General features: G+C 38.8%; 1 protein-coding gene across 3 annotated transcripts in view; it reads left to right on the forward strand.

The window, feature by feature from the left end:
- ADAM23 (ADAM metallopeptidase domain 23) overlaps nt 1-12,405 on the forward strand; it is a 167,284-nt gene that overhangs the window by 115,434 nt on the left and 39,445 nt on the right. For all 3 annotated transcript variants that reach the window (XM_032354551.1, XM_032354550.1, XM_032354549.1), the window contains exons 11-16: nt 1,840-2,003; nt 2,910-2,994; nt 3,944-4,034; nt 6,457-6,505; nt 8,628-8,727; nt 12,020-12,091. In XM_032354551.1, the coding sequence (XP_032210442.1) occupies nt 1,840-2,003; nt 2,910-2,994; nt 3,944-4,034; nt 6,457-6,505; nt 8,628-8,727; nt 12,020-12,091 (561 nt within the window). The remainder of the gene's footprint in view (nt 1-1,839; nt 2,004-2,909; nt 2,995-3,943; nt 4,035-6,456; nt 6,506-8,627; nt 8,728-12,019; nt 12,092-12,405) is intronic.

The raw sequence follows: 12,405 nt of genomic DNA on the forward strand, positions 1-12,405 counted from the left end.
CAAAAGATGCATTAGTTTTGCTTCTAAGTGATGTCTAGACCTCTTTGTCACCTAGAAGGTGACAAAGGACAAAAACACTAGAGAAAATTAACTGCTAAAAAGAGCATAATTTACACTTGATCTAGAGATTTTGTTACTGATGACCAATTGAGCTTATTGTCTTAAGTATAAGAGAGCCAATTGATTCAAGTGGAGTAGGTTTTTTTTAAGAACTGAGATTTATTTTCTTAGTAGTGAAGGCTTCAGATTTTATGTCTAGAGGACAATTAAGCGCAGTCCCCCAAATAAAATTAATTTGGAAGAGTAAGTTCTATATCTCCTTATAAAGACTTCTAGCTCTATAAATCATTCATACGGATATTTTTTTCTTTCTCATTTTTAAACTACAGAGAATAATGGTTAAGATTTTCTTCCTGTTTCCTGATTTAGGGAGAATTACGTAGATGTGAACGTTATTTGTTGTGTTCCAGTCAATAGTTCAGTTTGGCTGGTCCTAGATTAAATGCAGCACACTACTTTGTTTTCTAATGTAAAGTGCTATTTTGTTCAGTTAAGTCTATTTTTACCTGATATTTATGGTATGTTCCCTCTTAACTGGGAAAAAACCACAACTTTTTATGAATTGCCAACTGTCTAAATGATACTCATCTCCTCCAAAGAACTGCCTTCGAAATAGTCCCCAAATCTTTCATCATGTAAATACTCACAACATGTCATACCTGTAGGCACAGTTGAGTAAAGGTGTAATACAGGCGGATGGGCAGAGTCTACCATATAGAGTTGGGACTGAAATTCTGAGAGCCAGTTTACACCTGGTTTATTAATCTTCTGTAATTTTAGCTCTTGTCAGCAGTCTTCTCAGAGGAGGCTATAAGTGAATATGGAAAAGAGAAGTTGCCAGAGCTGATGACTTGGTAACATCTCTGTGTTGGTCATTCTACCGATTGAACAGAACCACCTCTTGCAAAGTGGAATTTTTATTTTGGGTTGCCACACAAGGTTCTGAAGCTGGCCAACTAATTTTTAAAAAGATATTACATTTAACTAGCTTGTTGTAAAATCATTATAGCCTCAGGTTGATTTAGGCATGATGATATTCCTTTTCTTCAGTGTGTTCAAAGATCACCCATTATTTTCTTAATTAGCTTGAAAATAGGACAGCATGACAGCAGTCTTTGAAATTGCTTAATTGTGTGAATTGTTTAGCTACTGGACCAAAAGTCAAGAAAGAGAACAGAAAAACAGTTTAAATATTGGGAGTAAGGCCACCAGTGAGGGGGAAGTGGGTGATATGAATCTGCTTTTCCTCTTTTGGCCCAAATCTAGGATTTCCTCCCAGTGTTCTTTTACATGTCATGGCAGAGGGCCTCCAAGGACAAGCCAGCCATGTTCCCGGGTACTGGTGCAAGGGTTTGATGGTCTGTTTCAATCCTGCAGGACTGACTGGTGGTACTGCACTTACTCAGAGCCCATAGGTCAGGCTCAAGCCACTCTTTGTGGGTGATTTTACTAACGCCTGCTCGGAATTTATATCCAGACTGTAGAATCTTGACATCCCTACTGTCCACCCCCTAGTGAGATGCCTGGCCAATGAATATGCTGATTTGGGATTAAAATAGTCTTGTAGGAGAAGCTGAATTTTGTGATTGGTTTTTTTTTTTTTTTTGTCTTTATTTTTTTCTTGGAAATGAGAAAGTTAAGAACATTCTTTATGAGGAGCTAATTGTGGCCTCATGTTCTCCTCTCACCTCCCCTCCTGTCCTTCCACTGATTCTGAATCACTGATTGTGCATGTTTGACCCAGTGTTTTCCTCCTGCACCTGTCCTGTGTACCCTCAGATTTACAAGGAGCAGCTCAATACCAGGGTCGTCCTGGTAGCAGTAGAGACGTGGACTGAGAAGGATCATATTGAGATCACCACCAACCCTGTGCAGATGCTCCATGAGTTCTCCAAATACCGGCAGCGTATGAAACAGCACGCCGATGCCGTGCACCTCATCTCGTACGTACCTGCAGTCTTTAGGTTGACATTGGTCTTTATCCCCTTACTGTATCTGTTAAGTTATACGTCAGTGTACGGATCTTGAATTGATTTCCTCTCTCTGGTTATATAAGTAGCAGGGAGGTAAGCTGTCTGGTGCTGGCATGGTGGTTCCATGGTCGTAAGATTTACTTTCGGAACATGTTCTTACTCTAACACTTTTCATCCTCCGGGTCAACTCATGATTCAAGGTGGCTGCTGGTGCACCAGCCTTTATTACAGGCACCAGGAATACAGGCAGGGAGGATTGCAAAAGAGCTCTCTTTCCAGCTGAGTCAGGTCTTTGAAAGCAGATTTCCTGAAAGCATGCACATATCCATTTTACCAACGAATCATTTGCTGGCTCGTAGTCACATGCCACACAGAGCTGCAAGACCGTTCAGGAAATACAGTCTTTGGAAGTGAACCATTGAATAAAATTGAGATTTTATCAGTGAGGAAAAGGATGACCATACTGTCTTTCGATATATTAGATGGTTTTCTTCTCCATTCATGGCAAAGCTATTTTCAGACAGTCGTCCAGTGTTCTGTCCTGGAATCAGACCCACCAGATTCTTCCTTCCTTGCCTCACCTTAGTTCCCTACTTCCTTGTCTCTCAGTGGATAGTCAGCAATGTATAATAACTTAGAAATGTATCGTAACTTATAATAATCAGCCAGTGCTTAGTAGGTGCTCAATTAATGTTTGCTCAACTGAGATTTCTTCACATAACATAAATCTAAAGGTATTTAAAATATAATTTTCAATTTCTTGAGAGAGAATGGCTTTGGGGTGTTCAGTGTAGAAGAGTGAGTAGGCATGTCTTGGGAGGGTGTATATGATGGTCATTACATTGGTTTCCTGGAGCATTTCTTTTTTTTCTTTAGGCGTATGACATTCCACTATAAGAGAAGCAGTCTGAGTTTCTTTGGAGGTGTCTGTTCTCGCACACGGGGAGTTGGTGTGAATGAGGTAAATTTGATCAATTTCTTAAAGTAGAGCTTTATCTTTGCATCTGACCTCTTTCTTCCCTGTGGCCTAGTTTCCATCCCTCTTAGGCTTGTTTAAAATAACAATGACATAAGAATAAAGTATAGAGTGATTTATATTAGTAATTGGAACCCAAAGTGGTCTTTGGTGTTAGAAGAGAGGTATTACTTCATTTCATAATTATGGCTTTTCATGTTTATCAGGCAAATGCATGCCAAAGATTGGTCCAGATATTTTTTTCACCTCTGTGGATAAACTTTTATAAACTTATTATTCCTTTCCTGATAATTTTAAGCTATAATGCTCTCCTACGCCTGTTAGATTTAACTCAATTAAATCAAAGAGTTTATGATTATGTTTAATCAGTATTTTTGTTTTCTCTCTATATAAATTTTCCATCTTTATGCCTTCTACCTATCCCTCTGTAGAATTCATTGAAACAAATATTTCCTTAGTCTCTTTGTTTGGATTCTAGTACCTTCATTTATATCAAGGAAATCCTTACACCAGCTGGCAACAGCACCCAAAAAGCCAAACCAACTGTATCTAAACCCTGATCAATGCCAGAATATATTATACCAGCTAATCCCAAAAGCCAACATTCAGTCGAGACCTTTCTTGGCATACCTGTAGTAAGTTGAGTTTATTCTTGGTTTGGTATGAGTTGAATCAGGGCATGGCCTTTTATGGCTTATATTTTATGTTTCCATGTGAGAGCATCAAGTTCTGAGAGACGTCACATAGGAAGAGAGGCTTTCTGCTTCTTGGGCCCAGTTGCAAGGAAGAAGTGATAAGGAGCATATGCCATCTTTTGATGCTGTGAGGCTCTACTTAGGGAACTGAGATGATATGTGGTGATGATTAAGAAATAATAACTAGCTTTGTGCACTCTCTCAAATGTCTCCCACACACTTTCAACTCTGAAAAACAGTATGGTCTTCCAATGGCAGTGGCACAAGTATTATCGCAGAGCCTGGCTCAAAACCTTGGAATCCAATGGGAACCTTCTAGCAGAAAGCCAAGTATGTACATTGACCTTCTTACTCACTTTCATGTGCCATTCTGTCTGTATAGTGCATGTCCAGTCATTAATAAATAAATGATTTTCATTCCTAAGTCATTAGAGCTTGATTGTAGTGTACCTCCTTCCTCTTCAAAAAGGTGATCAAATGAGCAACTGCAGGTAATTCGCAATCTGTTTGGGTTGTAGATATTCCCCTTTGAAATTCATAAAATCATACTCGCTTTTTTTAAGAGAGAGGGTGAACTGTCACCCTCTGTGCTCTAAGCAGTGGAGTGTAGACACTAGGTGTCAAAAAAGTTCCTTTGGGAGTCGATAATAAAGCAGCTGAATACTGTTATGCTGAAAAGAAATAAAAAAAAATAATAATAATGCAGCTGGATCTGGAAATAGCTTAGATCTAGTGTCAAAGAGGACCTCCAACTCTAATTAAACTTTCCCACCTACCTATCTCGGAACTCACCCACATGGTCCCATCAGGAAGGTTCAGGAAGAAGGCTCCCCTATAGGCAGCCCTGCTTTGAGGGCCCTTTAAGCCTGGAAACAGGTGGTAGAGGATACCCCTCTCATGGGCAAGTCTTGCCAAGGGGAAATCCAAACAGGGCCGCAGATCCCATCCAGTAGGGAAATGCAGGAGTGAGTGCTCACGGCACTTTCTTCGTTAATCAGAGACAGGAAGATGGAAAGACAGGGCTGAGCTTCCAGTGGCAAAGTATCCAAAGCCCACAATAGTTTTAGGAATCCATGAAAAATTTCAATTTCTTTAAAAATCAGAATAAAATCCAACCTGGATTATATTTCTCTTTAGACCAACAAAGGAGTAAAATACGATTTCTAATACATTTGTTGTGGCATGGGGCAAAAGTGCCTCGGACCCAAAAAAGTCATAATGGGATGCCACGGATGGAAGGACCAAGGTATTCCCTCAAATTATTCTCTTAAGTGGAAGTCTGCTCCCCTCTGTGAAAATATCAGATGCTAAAAGTAAAGGTCTCCCTGACCACCTCAGCTCCCCAAGGAAGAAAAGGACAAAAACCTTCTGTAACATTATCCTACATTTATTTTATACCTTCTTGGTGACTATCAAATAATTATCATTAATTCATAGTGTTAGGGAAATTTGAAACAAAATACATTTCCGGGGCTTCTCAATTCCCTTTATGGGTATATTAAGTCATCACCTGATGTGTATATTAAGTCTGGTGGCATTTAGCAAATATCCACAAACTTTCATTTATTGGAATCTTGTTCAGAGTATTTGCTTTCCAAGGAATCACATAGTACACATTAAAGGAGGTGTTTTGTGTTTCATCAGCTGAGATAGATGGCCTTAAAATCAGAAGGGAGTAGCGCCAGGTTTATGACCTTGATTGGAAACCCCCTGGAGCCTGAAAGAGGCCAGCGCTGGGGTCAGCTGGGAGATGTTATGGAGTTGGGTGAGGGGATGGGGTGAGAAGTAGGGGTTCAGGACCAATGCCTGGAGTAGGTCCTTCCTAAGATGTTTCATTCCTTCGTGACTTGTTTGTTTAGGTGGATAGTTCTTTAGTTCTGAACTTTGACTTTTAAAAAATCTATCTGGAAGCCTTTCTTTGAAAATATCTTTGTCTATGATAGAAAAGAGAATAGGAAAAAAAAAAAAATGAACAGCCCATTAACAGTATCAGTATGTCAGTCTCTGGCATCTCGGTTGAGTTGGCGATTGTTGTTTAGTTTCAGTGACCATTTACACTTATATTTTAGAAAAGAATTCTCTTTTCCTAAACCTTTGAGCATAGTGTTCTGCAAGTCCCTGGCCAAACCTCGCTTTGAATCTATCAAGTGATTTCTCCCCTGTAACTTCCGATGTGCTCTGTTGGGGGAGGTTTCAGGAATGATTCACGACATGTGTGCAGTAGAGCTTGACCGCTCACAGAGTGCGTGCTGGCGCTCATCTTGAGTGAGCCCTCGAACCACTCTGGGCGATAGGCAGAGAGGCTGTTCTCCATTTTCAAGGTGGAAACACTAAAACCCAAGAAGTACTAGGTCATTTGCCTGCAGGACTTGCCTATCAGGGAGACCTTGAACTAGAACTCAGGTAGACCTTGGTCTAGAACTCAGGCTTTTCATTTCCAGATCAGGCTACTTTTCATTAAACATTAGAACTAGGAACTCAGTTGTGTTTTCTGAGTTACAAAAATGAAGAGAGTGACAGTTTGATATCTTGCCAGTTGTTGTCTTAGGAAATAACCTATACTTCTGGAAAGGATGTAAAGAAACATTGATTGAATGGAAATAGATTTTGTTTGATGAGATTTCACATTCTGTATCTACGTGACATGGAATTGGTAATAAGGACTTACCTCAAAAGTGGAAATGCAAATTAAAGATGTGACTTTTGTTGTTTTTCTTTTCTTCTGTTGCTTTTTATTATTTCATTGGACTAGAATGTGACTGCACAGAATCCTGGGGCGGCTGCATCATGGAGGAAACAGGGTAAATTTTCATTATACATGCATTTGATTTATGCCTTTCACTGACATTGCCACATGTAAGTGCTACACAGTCTCTTGGGTACTGGTCTTTTAGGCTCAGCACTCAGTATAAGTTCAATCATAAATTTTCTGACATTTTAAAAATGAAAGGACTGATTCACCTTATATTTTAATTTTTTATTTAAAGTTGTTGGTAACAGTAAAGTATAATAACAACTTCTATTTCTATTAACCTTTAGAAGAAGCCCATTATTAAATGCTTCTAAGTTTAGTAGAGGCATTGATTTTTTTAGTGCACTTAGAATACAAGCTTGTTGTCTGCCTGAAGCAGTCGTGAAAATCAATTTCTTCATCAATTCATATTTTAAGGAACTCACAAATAAACATATTTGGTGTAGTAAAAATGGTACCATACTGCTTATATAATCGATAGAGCTTTTTTCTTATTGAGACAGAATTATTGTGTCTGAAATAGGTATCATCTATTGATAGACATTTGAACATTTTCACACCTATCTTCTCTCTTCTTGTGAGGATACTTTGAGAACTAGAGTCATGCCCGGGAGGGGTTGGGAGCCAGGGCCTGGAAACATCACCCTGCCCCAACCTGGCTTCTGCCCCCATGAGAGCCACTAATCCAAGGCTCCCAAGCTAGAGCCCACTCCTACTAGATGGAAGACATTGTTTCACCCGTGTCTGTCCTGCTTCTTCTGCCCATGCCAGAGATCTGCTCAATATATGGCCCATTTCTGGTTCTCCTCCTCTCCTGAGCAATCCCAGTGGCCGGAGGCCCTGACCTACTTGTACAGAGTCCCTTCTCTACGTTCCCACCAGGAGTCGGGCTCATGGGGAAAAGAGGAGTGTGAAAACGAGGATTTGCAGAGATGTCAACAATTCTGCCTGTTGCTTTAGAATAGATGTTTCTAGAAATGCACTTTAAACCTGAAACCGTTAACTTTCATGCTCCCCTTACTGTTCTGCCATAGTTTGGTAAAATTATGGCTTAAACAGCATTTTTGAGGACTATTATAGGAAGGTAATGCCATTTATAATGTTGCTTCTAGAAGGAGGCACTTTCTGTCTTCTAAACTCCTGATTTCTGAATGAATTTTCGGACTGGCCACCGGAGGATAGAAAAAAAAAAAAAAACTAAAGTTAATATATATATATTTTCTTGAGTACACATTTCTACATAGTCCCTTTAAGAGATCACTGTCAACAATGGCAAAACTTTTTCCTACTTGCATATACTACCCTCATGGATCAGGATACAAAAAACTTTTGGATTGCATCCTAAAATCAGTGGCCTGTTACTCTCAAATCAAGTACTATGAAAAATATGCCCGAAGAATCAGTGTGTATGACTCAGCTTAGTCTTAATCATGTGTATAATATTTCCCTATATACTGATGTAGAGATAGTAATTGGATTAATTAAATCACAAAAAGGCTCATATCATATTCCTAAGTCATGAATATATTTGAAGTTGTGCCCGAAGAACTATAACCTAATTCTAATTCAGAAGGAGCTGACCCTCATTCTGTTTGTACTAAGTGTATATGCGCTAAAAACACGCATACATATATATGTATATGTATATTCATGCATGTATATGTGTGTGTGTATAGTATAATACTTTAGAATTTCCTTGTTTGCCTCATTGGTGGTGCTGCAGCTGCATTATGTAATCTTTACTAGATTGTCACAATTCCTTCCTCCAAAGTAAAATCTAATAGGTTCCTTTGCATCTTTTATTCAGGACAGAGGCAAAAAAAAGTGCTTGCTTTACTGAGAGAGAGCAAATAAAAATGACCACACTTTAAAATATAGCCTAGGTGGCGAAGTTTTGTGATAAGCTTTCCAAAACCCTTCTAAGCCCAGGCATAGAAGTGTTTGGCTCTTGAGGAGCTTATAACCTGGCTCCCAATCTGTGGTTTTCTTTGACGATCTATTTTTGCAAATTCTACCACACATACTTATTTGGCAATTTGAACATAAATGAACCCGTGCAGAATCGTCTAGGTCCAGAGTGAACATGTTGCTCTAATTCACGGGTTCTAATTTTCTTCTCTGATGACTGCTTTTGGAAAATTATTTACATAATTGAATTTTTATTTCCTCAGGGTGTCTCATTCCCGAAAGTTCTCAAAGTGCAGCATTTTGGAATATAGAGACTTTTTACAGAGAGGAGGTGGAGCCTGTCTTTTCAACAGGCCAACAAAGGTTAGTAACTCAGGAAGTGTAATTATTTATTTATTTATTTATTTATTTTTTTACTTCTAAGAAATTTGTTTAATGTACATAATATTCATGAAAGCAATATAGCCCTAGAAATCATATACACCTCAGATCTGCTCACAATCATCAGTCACATATCTCTTACGGGAAAAGATTGAAAAGCCATGTTTGCATTTTACTCAATGGGAAATGTTGAAAAGTAGCTCATGCCTTAGTAAATGAGATGCAAATATCTTTTTATATCTCTTCACATATCTTTTTACAGTGGAACACTGGAAAATGCCAGATACTTGTCTTGGAAAACAGGTCTTTTGGGGAAAGAGGGGATTCGTCAGACTGATTAGTATTTAGTCATAAAAGCCATTATCATGTGAAATCTGATCCTGTGTAAATGAGTGACAAAACCATAGTTTTGCTGCGGTGAGTCTCTGATTTTTCAGTGCTAGTTGAACCCCTCCCATTTCATCCTCCAAACAAAGAAACAAACATACTTCAATCAAAATATCTTTGAAATTTACATGTTAGGATTTTCAACCTGCTGCTTAGAGATTGTGGGTTAGATTAACATATATCGCTTTAATCTGCTTCCCTGACGAAAATTCCATTTTCCATTGACATTCTCTCAAAGAATACAACTAGTTCTTTGGCTTTTTTTCTTTTCTTTTTGAATGATCTATTCTCCCCCCTCTAGGATATCTAGATTATAGATACAGATATAGATATAGGAAATACCCACAGAAGCTAGCCAAAAGACGGTCCAAAGTATTTATGGATCTCATAAATACATATGCATATTTATTATTTATTATATATTGTCTCTTTATGTGGGAAGGTCCATGGTATCAACTGTCATCTCATCAAAATTCATATATGCATTGTTACAATCCTTATCCATTAATTCCTTAACTCAAAAAGCTCTGAAAATTGAAGTCTCTTTTATGAGTTTGCAGAAAACACATTAGGCAGTAAAACTTCTCTTAGACTAAAAACCTTTATTACACCTCATAGTATAAATATTCGTAAGTATTGCTGCAGAAATATAAATGTTTGTGATTATAGGGTATGCACCAGGCCCCTCAGGGCTATTACATAGAATGTGCATCATACCTTTCTACAATCTAGCAAAGGCAGAATTTTCAAACTCACTGGCTACAAAGCTTTTGCATAAGGCACTATAGAACTCTAGTAACATATTTGGAAATGAATTATTCAACAGGCAAAAAAAGCAGGATTGCTGCTAATTAGCAGACAATATAGAAATTCTAACATTGCACATTTCATGTTTCTTTTGAAAATACTACTTCGTAAGTCAAATATAGTCCTTTTGCTATACAAAATGTGTAATCCTTTATAAATTGAGAGAGTAATGAAATCATGTTAACCTTAAGGAAAAATAATCACTGACTAATGCGTGTAAATGACAGAATAATTTACTCCTATCCTCATAATTAAGTGATACTTCTGTAGTCCGGGGATGTTAGTTGGATGCCTGACATCTGTATAAAATCTCAGTGAGTCTGCAGAAAAAGAAACAGGAATTGTGAAGTGACCTTGCAACCATTAAATTCAACTGTCTGCCTTTCATGGCATTGACCCTCAGAACAGAAATCTGAAAACTTCCAAGTGTTCACAATGGGGGAAAGGAGTAGTAATGAATTGATGGGAGCTGCTGGCATTAACGAGTTGAAGTTTCCACGACTCATCTCACCTGCCTCGTGTCTCACCAGCCAATCAGAAGTATTGTGCCTGAGAGCACAACAGTGAGTCCTAAGGTTTCTAGTGTGTGTGTGGAAGGATCCATCATTAGATTTCTGAAACTGCCTATCAGTAGAAAGAAAACTGTTCAGGTAACTTGAAAACTAAATAAAAATAATGATACATCTTCAATTTTAAAAGTAAATACGGATTTTTTTTTAAGCTACGTGGTAGAATGATTTTTTTTAAAGGCCCCTGTGTATTCCAGTGGAATAATTTGTACGTATGTATCAAAGAACTGACTTTTTTTTTCTAAGTGCTTTTCGTCAATGAATGTGCGCATGTGTGACTCTCATGTTATTTTCCACATTATCTGCATGCCTCTTTTTTCTGTGCCGTGGGATCCTTCCCACCTGCTGTGTTTTCCACCCAGTTTGTGATCAAGGCCTGCTGCTGGTTGGAAGAAGGCTCCTAAGAGCGAGATCTCGCAGTTGGTTCCACGCGAGGCCTGAAGGAAGTGCTAGCCATGTTCCAGTCCGAGCTTCCCATTTCCATTTTCTCCTGCCTGCTGATCAAATACCACAGAGATTAGGACTGTTGATTTCACTCATTGGACTTTCCTGTGGAGGAGTCTCACCCAAGTACCCTGGAGAACTTTCTTGCTTTGAATAAGAGTTTTCTTTCCTGGAAGTGGAAGGATAATCGGGTTGGCCTCGGTGGAAGGCAACCCTTCCTTGGGGCTTCTAGAGGAGGAGTCTCTCTTGCCCTCTCATATTCCTGTCTTTGAGCGTTTGGGTTGGAATGTGCTGTTCCAGTCCTCATGTAAGAGTAATGGGCATGCAGAGGGAGATCTTGCCCCAGCTGAGGGAAAAAGGAATGTTTCTCATAAATGCTCAGCTGCCTCCACAATTGGCTGCAACATAGGTTGTCTGGCAGGGAAGTTCATAGCTCTAGTGGAGTGCATTATTCTAGAAATTCGACTCCTCCAGTGTTCCAGGAATGATTGAAAGATTTCTATACCTCCGTGAATATGTCTGCACATTTATTTAATATACTTTAGACAGGATAGATTTCTTTTCAATGAGAATGATGGGCATGGATTTCCCAGCGGCACCTCTTCTACAATTATTTGCATTTCCTTGATTGTATTCATTACATGTGGCTATGACTGAAACATTTTATCTGTTTGACAATTTTTATGTTTTCTCAGCTGCCTGGAGAGAAGTCAGTAAATTAGGTATCTGTGAGCCTTAGCATCGCATCTGAGCTCCATTAGCAAATGTAATAAATGATCTATTCCTTTTGATAGCTCATTTCCATTAATAAGTAATTCTAATGGTAGAGGTCATCTCTGGAGCCCACCTCCAGAGAATCCTCCCAGAAATACTACCCATAGGGTTATTCGAAGTGTTATTAATAAGTGAACAGTGTTACCACACAGACATCATTTGTAAGATGCCGTTAACAACAGATCACAGAAAAATGGCACATGATTACAGGACCCTGTATGTAGCCCTATTTGCGTGTTGATTTTCTGTGATAAATTAAAATGTTTTTCCTTTCTCTTCCTAATCTCTTTTAGCTATTTGAGCCCACGGAATGTGGAAATGGATATGTGGAGGCTGGAGAGGAATGTGACTGTGGTTTACACGTGGTAGGTGTAAGAGATCCTTCCTACCTTTAGCGCAGCTCCTCCCCAGAGCAAGCAAGAATAGCAAGAAGTCTACAGGGTGCTTCTCTGGGGTCTTACTGTCTATCTTTCTCATGTCTCTCATCAGTGCTTAATCCCAGCTCAGACATGTTAGAATTCATCATGTCCCTATGACCTAGTTTGAAAAAAAAACCTAACGGATTCTTCTAATCAAATCTCCTACCTCTTAAAAATTCATAGTCCATATTCATCCCATTCAACTATTATCAAATCACAAAATAGTCTTTCTGTGGTGTGTATTATTTTTGTCTTTATGA

This window comes from Mustela erminea, chromosome 8 (genome assembly GCF_009829155.1).
Source record: "Mustela erminea isolate mMusErm1 chromosome 8, mMusErm1.Pri, whole genome shotgun sequence".
NCBI lineage: Eukaryota > Metazoa > Chordata > Mammalia > Carnivora > Mustelidae > Mustela > Mustela erminea.